This window comes from Octopus sinensis, linkage group LG1, assembly GCF_006345805.1.
Source record: "Octopus sinensis linkage group LG1, ASM634580v1, whole genome shotgun sequence".
Lineage (NCBI taxonomy): Eukaryota > Metazoa > Mollusca > Cephalopoda > Octopoda > Octopodidae > Octopus > Octopus sinensis.
Window position 1 is genome coordinate 196,452,817 of NC_042997.1, and position 15,000 is coordinate 196,467,816.

A 15,000-nucleotide genomic window follows, 5' to 3' on the forward strand; every position below is an offset into this window, starting at 1 on the left:
TCCAATCAGGTGATGGTGGTAGTAGTAGTAGTAGTAGTAGTAATAATATTTGGTTTCATACCCTCCCGTTTGCGAGTCTTTGGATGAAGGCTTTCCCGGCAGCGTTTCGTGCGCGAGTGTCTTCACTGCTTTCTAAAAGCTACAATACAGAAGGAGCTTTTGAATTGAGTAAATAAAAGAAACACAAGAAGCGGCGTACTTTTATTTTATTAGTGAATCAAACATTTAATGTATGTAAATGTTATATATATATATATACTTACATAGATTCAAGAGGAGGCGAAATGAGATAATTTCATGTGTGGCCCTCTGCAAGCATTGATGACACAAATGATTTGAAATGACAAAGACATTTGAAGCAGGGTAGTTCGAGATACGAGATCATTTACCAATTATAGGCTAGTCATTAACATTGGCAATTAGTATTAGAGCTCAAGAACAGATTGGTTTTGTAAAGGGGGAACAATCCTAATATTGTAAGTAATTTGTAGCCTTATTGAACGCTCATTGATAACAATATGTTCTAAGCCATGGCTCCGTTACTGCGGACATGTGATTAGAAAGTTGCAGGAAAGAATCGAATTGACCAGTGGTTGTCAGCTGGGACCCATGTAATCCATAGGGGTCAATATAATATTTTTCTGTTTAAGCTTACGAGCAATAAATTGGTTGTTTCTAATTTGCACAAAATATTTTAACAATGTTTTTGATACAATTCTTAAGAATATTCAATAATAGAAATATAACAGGATTTCTTTTAACATGGACCGTAGGGTCAAATAGGAATCAAAGAGGTCCATAGGCAAAAAATAGTTGAGAACCACTAGTTCAGACGGACTCTTCTTGTCGAGCCAATAGGCAGGAGATCTAGGGATAAATGAAGAAGGTGATGGTTGGATGATATCCATAGTCTCAGTTGGACCCGCTTGGGAATCAAGCCGGAAAGTGTAATGATGGTTGCTTCTGATAGGAACCTACGGAAGAGGTGCCTGACGACTCAACGACCCTCCCAAGAATAGTGGTGAAGAAGATGGATGAATGGACAGATAGATGGACGGTTATAATCTCGAGCGAAGAAATATTCCTGATGATCGAATCTCTCGTTAATAAAGGGTTGAGATATTATTAAAAGGGCAATTCAGATTAGCTAGATTAAGTAAATAAAATATGTCTTCGTTCAAATAAACAACAAATTCCTACATTGTTGAATCTATACAAACGAGTTATGGAACGGTCCAGTGGGCGGAACTTCACGTTAGTGAGTGGGGGCGATGCGCTGTAGTCATTGAGAGGAAGGCTCCAAAACGGTGCGCATTCTCTCCTGATGACGCCTGAAATCTATTGGCGTCCAATAGAAGCAAGCTGTTTCCAAGTCTTTGTTTTCGTTCAAAGAAGTAATAAAGCTCTTATAAACTACTGAGAAAACGCATGAAGTTTATCAAAATACATCGCTCTAGTAGTAGACCAAGCAGTGATGACGGACGATTATCTCCCGCTAGCAATATAAACATGAGTGCTTAAATGCACTACAGGTCCACTTGAGAAGTTTTCTCATGGTAAATAATGCAGCATTTTGTGTTCTAACACCAAAACCCACTTTAAACTGGGGATAAATATTACTCTTGGCATGAATATTGCTTCTACCGCTATTAAACATCACTCTAGATTTTAGATGTTTTGCTTGACTTTTGTTTGTTTCAACTGAACTTCAACTTATATTTTTGTTTCGATTTTAAAATGTGAATATCATAATTAGGTGTTGAAATTAATGAACGATTTGCTGCCAAAATGGCTTGCAATTAACAACTTTAGTCAAGTATTTTTCTAATACTCTCTGCTGATCGAAAGTGTGAAACGAAAATGTCGATATGTTTCATCCGTTCACCATTTGAAGATTCAGCTAGTTTCATAGTCCTGTTCCCTGTTAGTTTCACAGTTCTGCTCCTCAGGCAACTGAAGCTCAAAAACGTGAATCTAGCGATTGTATCTTGTGAAATTTAAGCTTAAGATAAAACTATAAACTCTACTTCTTGTATTGAGTGCATTTTCATTTACTTCAATACAAACACTCATAATATACGAACATACTTTTGTATATGTCTGTGTGTCTGTGGGTGTGTCTGTGTGTCTGTGGGTGCCTCTGTGTTTGTATGTGAGTATGTATCTCTGTAAGAGTGAATATGTTTAGTAGAAAGTACTTTTACAAAAGTTATGGCTGAAGTAAACTATGAAGAAAATAAAAAAAACACAAAAGAACAAAAAAAAAATACAACCAAAACAAAACCGAACACGATCGAGTCTTAAAGAACACTTTAATGGAAGACCTATATTTTAAGACTTCCAAAAGTATTAGAAATACTTTCTGTTCAATATTTCTGTTTAAATTAAAACATTTTTCTACAATAAATGAATAAATTTATGAAAATATATATTTATAAATATTTAAGTCAACAACAGTTTTATGTTAAGAAATATAGATCATTTATTCCATTTCGGCAAGGGAACGCCAATTAATATTTTTAAATAACCTCTAGAGACATCATTATAACTATCAATACAGTTAAAATTTATTTCTAATAATATAGAATCAATTCAGTTGACAAAAATAATTGGGTGCAGTAGTTCTCAAGCAAGCTTTTAGCATCACAGCATTATTTTCTTCAATTAAATACTCGAAGGAAAAAAAGAAACATATTCAAAGATTAAAATGAAAACGTAATGGAGTAGAACTAAATGAAGAGGTTGCGGTAAACAATGATCAGTGGTTAGAGGGGAAATGTTACATTCTGAGCGGGAGCTTATATTCGTATACAGCCACCAACTAATAAGCTACATACGAATATCACACGCACGCATATATATACTCTTTTACTCTTTTACTTGTTTCAGTCATTTGACTGCGGCCATGTGAAGCACCGCCTTTAATCGAGCAACTCGACCCCGGGACTTATTCTTTTGTAAGCCCAGTACTTATTCTATCGGTCTCTTTTGCCGAACCGCTAAGTGACGGGGACGTAAATACACCAGCATCGGTTGTCAAGCAATGCTAGGGGGACAAACACAGACACACAAACACACACGCACACACACACATATATACGACGGGCTTCTTTCAGTTTCCGTCTACCAAATCTACTCACAAGGCATTGGTCGGCCCGGGGCTATAGCAGAAGACACTTGCCCAAGGTGCCACGCAGTGGGACTGAACCCAGAACCATGTGGTTGGTTAGCAAGCTACTTACCACACAGCCACTCCTGCGCCTATATATATATATATATATATTGACCGTTAGCTCCAAAAGTTTTTTTTTTAATTCTCTCTCTGTTTATTTCATCGTGTTCCTTTCTGTTGAAGAGCGTAGGCTCGAAATGTAAAAGACTTTCTCACCTCCCGAACGTTAAACTAATACACCTGTTTGTTTTTTATACACCTGTCTTCGTCATTTGTTTTTTTTTTTGGGGGGGGGGCATTTCAACTATATATATATATAACACCTTGTACGTGGCATTTATAAGCAACTCAGCAGGTAACAGAAATCTCTATTAAAGTAACTTAGGGCTTAAGTGTGTCACGGCCATTACGACTCATACAGGCAGATCTTAGTTCGTTGTCCATGGTATATAAGTAATTGAACAGCATGTCGGTCTGTCGCAGTGTTGAAGTGACTAGGTCGACCGAAACATTTGCATAAATATATATGAACACACACACACACACACACGTATTCTTTCTCCCCCTCTCATATACACACGTGCGCCCGCACTGACACAATCACAAAAAAATAATAATACACGGAGAAATGTTTGTTTCAGATAACCTTTGATTCCATTAAGTAATTATAACCGGAGACGAGACTACACCGAGACTAAGCATTATGACGATGGCTACTGGGGTGGTAGTGGTATATTATAATTAGGAAAGTCCGCTACATTTAATCAATGTAAGGATTGTCGTAAGTACTTCTTTGTTCTTGGCAAAGGTACTTTCCTCTGATTTTGGGATTTCATATTAAGGTTGATTTCGATTCACATGGTCCCGGGTTCAGTTCCACTGCGTGGCACCTTGGGCAAGTGTCTTCTACTATGGCCTCGTGTCGACCAAAGCCTTGAGAGTGGATTTGGTAGACAGAAATTGAAAGAAGCCCGTCGTGTGTATGTATGTATGTATGTGTGTATATATATACTGTTTATACCTCGCTCAGAAATTTAATATATATATATATAATATATATATATTAAATCTCTGAGCGAGGTATAAACAGTAGCTGCACGACATCGTGAAGTATATTCACACGCTGATGACGGGTCAATACCCAGAAACTAGAGTCCGTGTGTATCATACAGGTTGAAGATGGGAAGGATGGCTTCCCTTTGCAAATACTGATAGGGCACAGAAAGTGTGTTAATAGCCAGCTGGAGGAGGTGTCCTCCTGGGGCTACAAGCTACAGTAGCATCCACCCTTAAGGGTTAGACACAGTTAAGTGACAAATATAGTTCACTATATATATATATATAAATAAATTTATATAAATAAGGATAAGATCGTTAATTTAAAATAAAATAACGAACTTATCAAGTGGTCAGCATGGAAAAAACAATCTTCAAAGGTAATAATTATTAAAATTATAAATTAGGGTATCTACGAGATACCACCATGCTGAAAACAGCAGCAATGAACCGACTCTAAAACCACCTTAAGTTTTCCTATAGGAAATATATATATATATATATATAGTGTAATAAATAAAATAAAATATATGCATACATACATATATGTACGTACCTACATCTACATGTATATATACATGCATATATAAATATATATACGTGAGTACAGGACACCACAAATAGACGTAGAACTCAACGAGAAACGAAAGCGTAAAAACAAGCATGGAACGGACCATTTTTTTACAACGAAAAAACAGAGTACAAGACAACTACATAAGGAAAAATCCCCAAATTCACAAACAATAAAAAACGTAAACAGTATATCAAGTACACGGAAGACAAACAAAGAAGGTCCCTAATTCTTCATCAGTTATCAACCAGATGGTAATACTCAGTTTCGTACCATTATTGATGAGACTGGTTTCCTATGCTGGAGGTGGGTGCGAAAGTTGTGGAGAATATAGGGCGGAGAGCCAACAAAACGTGGATAGCAAGCGATGCAGAAGTGGACATATGAAAGGGAATAAATGTAATTTAAGACGATATGGACGAAGAACAAAGACGAAATGAATAAGGAACGAGCAAAATATAGCCTTAGGGCCAAAAAGACACGGATGGTGGGTAACGTCTACCTTGAGGATCCTTGAGGATTCGAAAAACAAATGGGAGTACGTGTCGGTGGAACACAGAATGTAGGACGCGACTGGTGTAAAAAAGGGGGAAAGGCTGGCCACGGGTCACTGTCATCAACAGGCAGAGGAGAAAGAGGGCGAGAGAGAGAGAGAGAGAGAGAGGGAGGGAGAGAATGAAAACAAGGAGGACAAAAAGGAGAAAGAAGAAAGGCTGGAAATAGAAGTAAGAGTGGGAGAGAGAGATTAAAGTGTGTGTGTGTGTGTGTGTGTTTGTCTTCGTGTCTGTTTGTATCTGTGTTTGTTCCCCACTATCGCTTGATAACCACTATTCGTGTACCTACGTCCCCGTAACCTAGCGGTTCCGGAAAAAGGACGATAAAGCAACTACCAAACTTAAAAAAACAAGTACTGGGGTCGATTCATTCGACTAAAAAAAAAAAAGGCGGTGCTCCAGCATGGCTGCTGTCTAATGACTGAAAAATGTAGAAGATAAAAGATCATACGAAGGGTAAAAGTTGCAATACAGATACACAGATTCTGAGCTTGTACAGTGTGTAGGCAGACGCTGTGTCTCTCTAAGTAAAGATACGTTATTCCTTTAAAAATATAGGCTCAAATAAAGAAACCATAACTTGGCTACTACCTTTTGACATCGTCAGTTTTCGATAAGATGGACAAGGCATGTGCTAAGGCGTGAACAGTTTTCATCATCAGATAAGCAAATATATAATTCTGTCCTTCACGGTGTTTATGCGCCTTTCCTAACGATATTATTGGTGTAAAAGGACACTTTAATAAATATCGTATTCACACAGACATGAAGCTACATAAAGAACGAACATTCTTCTCGCTGGTCTGCGAAAACTGAAATGACGTGACGTTATGTTTTAAATTATTCTGATTAAAGCGCAGGAGTGGTTGTGTGGTAAGTAGCTTGCTTACCAACTACATGGTTCCGGGTTCAGTCCCACTGCGTGGCATCTTGGGCAAGTGTCTTCTACTATAGCCTCGGGCCGATCAAAGCCTTGTGAGTGAATTTGGTAGACGGAAACTGAAAGAAGCCCATTGTATATATGTATATATATATGTATGTGTGTGTATATATGTTTGTGTGTCTGTGTTTGTCCCCCCGACATCGCTTGTCAACCGATGCTGGTGTGTTTACGTCCCCATAACTTAGCGGTTCGGCAAAAGAGACCGATAGAATAAGTACTAGGCTTACAAAGAATAAGTCCCGGGGTCGATTTGCTCGACTAAAGGCGGTACTCCAGCATGGCCGCAGACAAATGACTGAAACTAGTAAAAGATTAAAAGATTAAGTCTTCGACAAATTGACTGAAATTTACTTTACATTTTCTATATTCATAAAATAAAACTCAAAATGATGTTTAAACGACTTCTACTTTTGAAATTGTCAATGATGATGACAACTATCCTACCACTTCCGGTTAAGATTACGACGTTGTAAATGATGATATTGACAATAACGTTGGCAAACATAATAATAATCTTCACTTATAATTGGATATATGGTATCTGAAACCCAAAAGAAAAACTGATTAAAATAGTATTGGTTATTCTTCCTATTGAAAGAGGCAGGGATTTATTTTATTATCGAAAGGCTGTTGTCCATATTTCTTGAAAGACGTGGTTATTTGTTCGATGTCATTGTGTACTATTTGAAATTTAACATTATTGTAACTTTACTATTCATGGCTTAGGTATATAAAAGAGACGAAAGCCAAATAAGTCTTAGAAACGACTCGATATCAAAAGTATAAAGCAATGAAACGTTTGTTAATAATCAATTCTATTCTAGCGCCAATTCTTGGTGATTTCTAGCGAAGCAGGTTCGTGCAAGTAAAGTTAATCGCCAAGAGAGCGGTACTTTAAACGACTTGATTGCATTTTCATATAGAATCTAGGACCTAAACTCATAAATAATTGATAAATGATTACACTTTCACAATTCCCGGTTCTCACATGTGTTCGGTTCTGGAATTAAGAGTCAAAATAATATTTTTCTCAATGGACTTCTTTTCTCATTTGAAACTGGTTCAAATATTTGCTCTGGCATTTCTGGTATTCATTACCAAATAGGTATAGATTGATTGACAAATACAAGCGGGGGCTGCTGTTCATGTGTCTACGTTGAATAACTTATAAGGACCTTCATTATGCTTTAATTAATCTCATAAAATATATGGAATTTTGGCTTGTACTATTTTATGTCCGTATCCAATATAACACGCACACATGGACACTTATATATATATATATATATATATATATATATATATATATATATATGCGCGCGCGTGTGTGTGTGTCTACAACTATCATTCTATCTATCTATCTATCTATCTATCTATCTATCTATCTATCTATCTATACAAACACACGCATAAATATATATATATATAAATATTATATTTACATGTATGTATATATAACCTTGTATTTTTGAAATACTGAATAAAGTTACACGTAGGCGTGGCTGTGTGGTAAGAAGCTTGCTTCCCAACCACATGGTTCCGGGTTCAGTTCCACTGTGTGGCACCTTGGGCAAGTATCGTCTACTATAGCCTCGGGCCGACCAAAGCCTTGTGAGTGGATTTGGAAGACGGAAACTAAAAGAAGCCCGTCGTGTGTGTATATATATATATATATATTTGTGTGTGTGTCTGTGTTTGCTCCCCCCCCATCACTTGACAACCGATGCTGGTGTATTTACTACCCTGTAACTTAGCAGTTCGGCAAAAAGAGACCGATATAACACACACACACACACACATATATATATATATATATACAAGCATACTTATGAACATAGACATAATCATCTTTAACAGAATTAAACTTTTGTTTTGTAATGTATCTTTCTTAGTATAAGCTGAACTAATTCAGTTCAGTTTTGAGCTGCTAAACATTATTATTGCACTTCCTTAATTTGAATCCTAAACCTTAAAGAATTAATTCATACATTTCTATACATACATACTTTTTTGAATACCCACTACTCCGATAATTCTACATTTATACAGTTACATTTTTTCCATGACAATAGATAAATTTTTTTATTCCCCAAAGTATTTGTAGTGGCTTCATGCAGACATAGCGTGGATTCGATCCTTGATTTCCAAATTTCACTTAACACTTCAACAGCGCTTTTCTTTCGGTAAAACAATAGTTTTTCTGTGAATGACACCAGTTATACATTTCTAAGATGCCTTCGCTAAGCAGAATAATGACTTTGCCTCTCGCTAACCTCCGACAGCCTCTCTCGCCAACCTCCAACAATCTTTCTCGCCAACCCCCGAAAACCTCTCTCGCGAACCTCCGAAAACCTCTCTCGCCAAAATTTAACAATCTCTCCCTCCTCCAGCTGATAAATTTTTGTACTTTTTTTTAAATGGAAAATACACTTTTTGTGGCAGTTATAACGAAATGTCTTTCTTATATCAGAGTAATAAGGCGTTTCAATAGAACATCTTTACCCCCGGCAATTACCGGGTGCACCAGTTTGTATATACAAATATGCACACATTTTTATGTTTTTTCTTCTTCGTTCCTACTGAATTTCTAAATGACATTCAGTCCATATAGATGCGGCTTAGCTTTAAAAATGATTTCATCCCATCAATATTCTTATTGAAATTCAAAAATAAAACTTGAAAAGTACACAATGTCAAATCTTAGGAAGATCTTATAACTTATAAATTGGTATGAGTCTAATTCTTTTTTCTACGTGACTTGCTCGGATGACTTAGAGGTAGACGGATCGAAGCCAAACGCTTTTATAGGTCCTTCCACGCTAATAGGAAGAAAGGAAGATCTCAGCCACAAACCGGAGTTTTCGACCGGATACTCTACTAACGTCACCCAAGGACGCCAGTTGTTAAAAACATCAATATTTACGATTCCATGAGTCATAGGCATAAATGAGTGATTCGATGTAAAAATTTCAGAACACTGCCCGTTGAAAAGATTTGGACGGTGAGAATATAGGTTCCGAAAGGCGGCGAGCTGGCAGAATCGTTTGCACGCCGAGTGAAGTGCTTTGCGGTATTTCGTCTGCCGCTACGTTCTGAGTTCAAATTCTGCCGAGGTCGACTTTGCCTTTCATCCTTTCGGGGTCGATTAAATAAGTACCAGTTACGCACTGGGATCGATATAATCGACTTAATCCGTGTCTGTTCTTGTTTGTCCTCTCTGTGTTTAGCCCCTTGTGGGTAGTAAAGAAATAGGTATTTCGTCTGTCTTTACGTTCTGAGTTCAAATTCCACCGAGGCCGACTTTGCCTTTCATCCTTTCGGAGTCGATAAATTAAGTACCAGTTGCGTACTGGGGTCAATCTAATTGACTGGCCATCTCCCCCAAAATTTCGGGCCTTGTGCCTAGAGTAGTAAAGAATATAGGTTCCGTTGGTTGAGTCGACCTGGAATTGCATCTACTTCAATTTCTAAGTTCCGAAACGAATGAATTACGACCGCAGATCATATAATTATTCGACTGTTTGCTTTTATTGGAATTATTAAATGACAATCTGTTTCGAAAGCACGGAACGATCCCACATTTAGTTCGTTTAAGGGGTGTTAATCTGGGTGATAGATTAAGTCTGCGGTTCATGTGATATATTTCACCAAAATTTGTTTGTGTAATTAGATTATATGGAAGAGGAAAACAGAAAAGTTGAAATTACGCCCAGAACAATATAGATAATTTATTCAAGATTGCGAGAGAAATATCAAAACTAAAAGTTAGTTTGTTTTGATAAAAAGAATACCGACAGGCAACTCGATAATTCAATTTATAATGTGACAGTGAAATTTTATGAAGCGTTAGTGACATCTTTAAATCAGACTCCATCTTTTGTTTTAGAGGTTTAGTCAGAGGATGGATAGCAGTGTTTGCTTATGATACTGTTTAGGGCAACGTGCGATGGTATCGTATTACTTTAACACTTGAAAGATATTGGGGGTGTCTTGACGCTTTGGTTGTTCGTCCTTTTTCAAAAAGAAAACAAGATGGAGGAACATAGTAGTAATAGAGTGAAGGAGGAAGCGCGAGAGAAAGAGAATGTCAGAAAAAATTATATCCATCCATCCATCCACCCACCCACCCACTTAAGTAACAATCTGAAGTGCCACCACGTACAAACGAAGAGTGAAAAATATTTAGGACGCTCCAGTGGCTTGTCAACTTGGTATTTCCACAGTGTGCAGCCAATCCTCAATCACGATGGTTTCTGTACAGTTAACGTTTACGAAATTCCACTACACTAATATATACGCCCATACATACTTGCAAACTGAATTCAGTAGCGTGTATATGTGTACGTTTGTGTGTGTGTGTGTGTGTGTGTGTGCATGCGTGTGTCTATACGAAATTTTACGATATTAATTGATTATCTAGTAAGTATAACAGTTTTTTCATAATGCTCATCGTTTCCATTTTTTTGTAAGTTCTGGTTAGCTGTTTGTCTTAAACATTATGATATAACACTTCGTAACTTATGCTCTCTCCCCCTCCCCCTCTCTCTGTATGTATATATATATATATATATATATATATATATATATATATATATATAGATAGATAACACACAAATTGAAATCTGATCGCACATAGAAGACAAAATCCACAAAAATTTGAATGAGGGCCACTACTGCAACGGCAATCCCACCAGGATACCTACCCCTTTCCTAAATGTGAAATCTGAACACACATAGCACACAAACTGCACACACAGAAGAAATATTCCCCAAATGACGAACTACCTCAGTATACAAGTATAAGAATACCATGTCCAGAACATAAACAAAATAATGTAAACTTATTAACCACAAAACAACTTGCTCAGTATACAAATCCAAGGGAAGCAAACACCCAAAAGATGTCACCTAAGAATAACGTTCCTTGATTTATTGTTTTATTCATGTGAATTCACGAGAATCTCCGTGAATTAGATGAGGACGTGTTTTCCAAAATGGAGGTGAAAACCTTTCTCCATCTGGATTTCTTGAGAAAATTGTTAAGACACCAGGACATTTTCCTACTTTTAACATGAAACCAATGGTAGCATTAATTCATAAATAAAGAAATCATATCCACTCATTTTCATCGTTCATGTATGTGTGTGTGTGTGTGTGTGTGAAGAAGCGTGGCTTAGGGGTTAGGAATATTCGGCTCACGATCTTACGATCGTGAGTTCGATACCCAGCAGCGAGTTGTGTCCTTTGACATTATATTGCTGAATCGTCCATTGATTCATATGGTAAATACTAAATATACTAACAGCTAGGATTTCGTTTAACCATAAGCGATGGAGTAGTCGCTACTGATGAGCTTTAATTTCAAGCGAAACTAGCTTACTAGTATAGTAAGCCCGCTCGCTGCGGGGTGGTTATATCCCCTGTCAGTACATAGAATGTACTTTCTGCGGCTATAAGAGTCTTTGACTGTTGTTTTTAGCAAAGTAGATGCTACCCTGCACTCTCACTTAGTATTAGTGGACAACTGAAATTTTCCTTTTTCGTGTAATATTGCATCTAGCGCCGCCCTTGTTATGTATATATACATATATATATATCATAACGAGGGCGGCTGGATGCAATATAAAACGAAAAAGGAAAAAAAAAATATATATATAAGCTTTCACTTTTATATTAATAAATATGGAAGATCAGTAGGAATATTATCTGTATGGACTTCAAGGGCTAGGTTACTATTTAGATAATTTAGGAATTAGTTAAAGGTTTGCTTACTGAATTTATTTACCGATACTGTTTTTGTACATAGGGTAAATTTGGTTTCTTTGTGTAGTTTAATTGATAATGTTAGTGTTTAATCATTCTTAGAATTAAGATTGAATGAATGTGGTGATATCTAATGTATGTTTGTTCCTAAATAATATTTATTTCAGTGCTGTTGACACTGCCGGCTTGAATGGTTCTGCCCAGTTGTCGAAACCATAGTGATATCCGTGGGGCAGCTGATGATGGAGGTATGCTGGATTGTTGGTATGGCTGTTATTGTAAGTGCGGAATAGTCTTATAAGACATCCGTTTGATATATATATTATATATATATATATGCACACACACGAGATTAAATATATGTGTGCATAAAAATATATACGTGCATATGTATATATATACGTACATAAATATACAAGGTCATGTGTGCCTGCATGAATATTTACTTTCACTTTCATGCATACCTCAGCGCATGGTTATAATAGATGACGCTTCTTTGAGGTGCCAGGCAGCAAAATGGAATCCCAAGCCATACAGCTAGGAAGCAAGCGCCTTACTCATGCCACAACACCTACGTTACTTTCTAGTATTTGCATTACTGTAATTTTATCTCTAATATACAACATAACACACAGACTCTACCTTAACCAATATACTATATTACGTCATGGTTAAAAAGCCTGTATATTGACAAAGTTTTAGCTTAATGGCGATAAAGAATTTTTGTACCATTGTCTCCTTTGTCTTGTTTCTGTTACTTTGAATGACTACCTCACCAAGCACGCATGTCGAACGGAAATGACGTATTGGGAACTGTTCATGCGTAAACTTCGTTCGTTTATTGATGTTAAAAAACCACGTACTGTACTAACGTATTTCTGTTATTTACTGAATGTGTGGTATAGAAAAGTAGTAAAAAAAAAAAACAGAATGTAAAGGAGGATAAAAGAATTTCAGAGGCGGATAGATAGATAGATAGATAGATTGTTAGAAGCAGAGGTGGAAGGAGAGACACAAAGGAAGAAGAAAGAAATGGATAGTGAGAGGAAAAGTCAAAGTAAGTGAAGTGAAGTGAAGAGAGAGAGAGAGAGAGAGAGAGAGAGAGAGAGAGAGAGAGAGAGAGAGAGAGAGAGAGAGAGAGAGAGAGAGAGTGTATGTGCATGATAGAACAGGAGAGATATATAAAACAGAAAGTATGAAACGGAAATTGTTTATGAGCGTCTCTCAGTGAGAATGTATGTGTGACTGAGGAATGCACCCACGCACGCACGCGCACACACACACACACACACACACACACACACACACACACACACACACACACACACACACACACACACACACACACACAAGAGAGAGAGCGCAAGCAAGCGAGAAAGAGTAAGAGAGAGAGTTAAGAAAAAATGGTTAAGGGAAAAAAATTAGGGTTTTCCGTCTATCGATGGGGCATGCAAACTTTGACAGTAAACACACACGTGCGCGCAACATACACATACAGCGACAGACATATTTTATTCAACAGAAATGTAGAATGATTGTGCGGCATTTTGAAGTCGGATGAAATGGCTAAACTTCGAAGTCACAATCGCTCTGTAATTCTGTCGAATAAAATGTTTAGACTCCAGGTATTGAGCCTTATTTTCAGCAGTCGTTACTGTTTTAAATACATTATTAAACGCATTATGAATGCACATACATGCATATCCACATCCATATATATGCATACACCCCCTCACACACATATACTACAATTACTATTATCATGAAGAAAAATAATAAAACTGCGCAGCCCTTATGTGGAGCTAACCATGAAACCCAAGGGATTCCTCTCTCAGCTACGACAGATGAAGACAAGTAACAAGTTGCAACACCAACAATATCCTATAGTAAACGACTAGGAAGTACCTTTTAGCAATAGTATCATCCCATTGACTTATGAGGATGGGGACCTCATTGATAAGCAGATTGCCTAAAACAACAACAACAACAAAAAATGAAAGGACCCAATGGAGAAAAATAACTGCTATAGAATGTGAAGTGGGGTACACCTCGTACTTCCTGTGAAGAGGAGACGATATATCTCACATACAACCTCCGAGGAAGACCCATCTTATAAAGACGAGCCGATACCATGTGTGGAGGAATGAAATGAAATTCGAAGTCCTTTTTTCTATAATAGACTTAAAAAAGATCTATTGAGTTATCCGGAAAGTTCGAGCCGATTTATAGTAGCTTACCTTTCGACTTATCCTCACAGGCACCTCAATTCTGGGAAGAGGGTATTTTCAAGTTAAAGGAAAGATGGAGACGCATTGTGCAACAAAATGGTTCATATTTGGTTGATTAAAAATGTAATGGCAAGTATTTATTGACATTTTTCTTTCTTTGAAAAATCGGTACGAACTTTCCGGACAACCCAATAATAAGATACTTGAGTATCTTCGTCGTGTCTTTTCTATAAGTATTTCCATGGTTATTGCTCTGACGAACATTCTGGTCTAATACCCTCTGTCAAAACCTTTAAACGTGTCACCCGTTCCTCTTCCCGGATGTATTGCTTCTCTGTTGAGCTTTCCGTTAGTCATAAGTCCTTTTATTCTCATAGCGTCTTTCCACGAACGTCTGCTCTTTGGAACTCATTACCATAATCATGTTTTCCTCTGCTCGGCACCATTTTGAATGTTTAGCCTCTTTTTGATCCTTCTTGTCACTTACAATGACCTCAAAACCTTGTTTGGCACAAAGACAATAAGACAAAATACATTGTGCACAAGGAATTTGGAGACGAAGTATAAATGAAGAAGGAATAGTACCACAGTCCAAAACAGTACAAAAAGGTTCAGGCGGCGAGCTAGCAGAAACATTAGCGCGCTGTGCGAAATGCTTAGCGGTAATTTGTCTGCCGTTACATTCTGAGTTCAAATTACACCGAGGTCGACTT

The 15,000-nt window shown here is 37.2% G+C and overlaps 1 protein-coding gene across 4 annotated transcripts in view; it reads right to left on the bottom strand.

Annotated features, from left to right (window-relative positions):
- The window catches only part of LOC115231992, a 424,000-nt gene that overhangs the window by 48,994 nt on the left and 360,006 nt on the right, over positions 1–15,000 (bottom strand). For 3 of the 4 annotated variants that reach the window (XM_036508221.1, XM_036508216.1, XM_036508224.1), the window contains one exon: positions 62–139. The exons of the other annotated variant lie outside the window; for it this stretch is intronic. In XM_036508221.1, the coding sequence (XP_036364114.1) occupies positions 62–139 (78 nt within the window). The remainder of the gene's footprint in view (positions 1–61; positions 140–15,000) is intronic. 4 annotated transcript variants of the gene reach the window in all.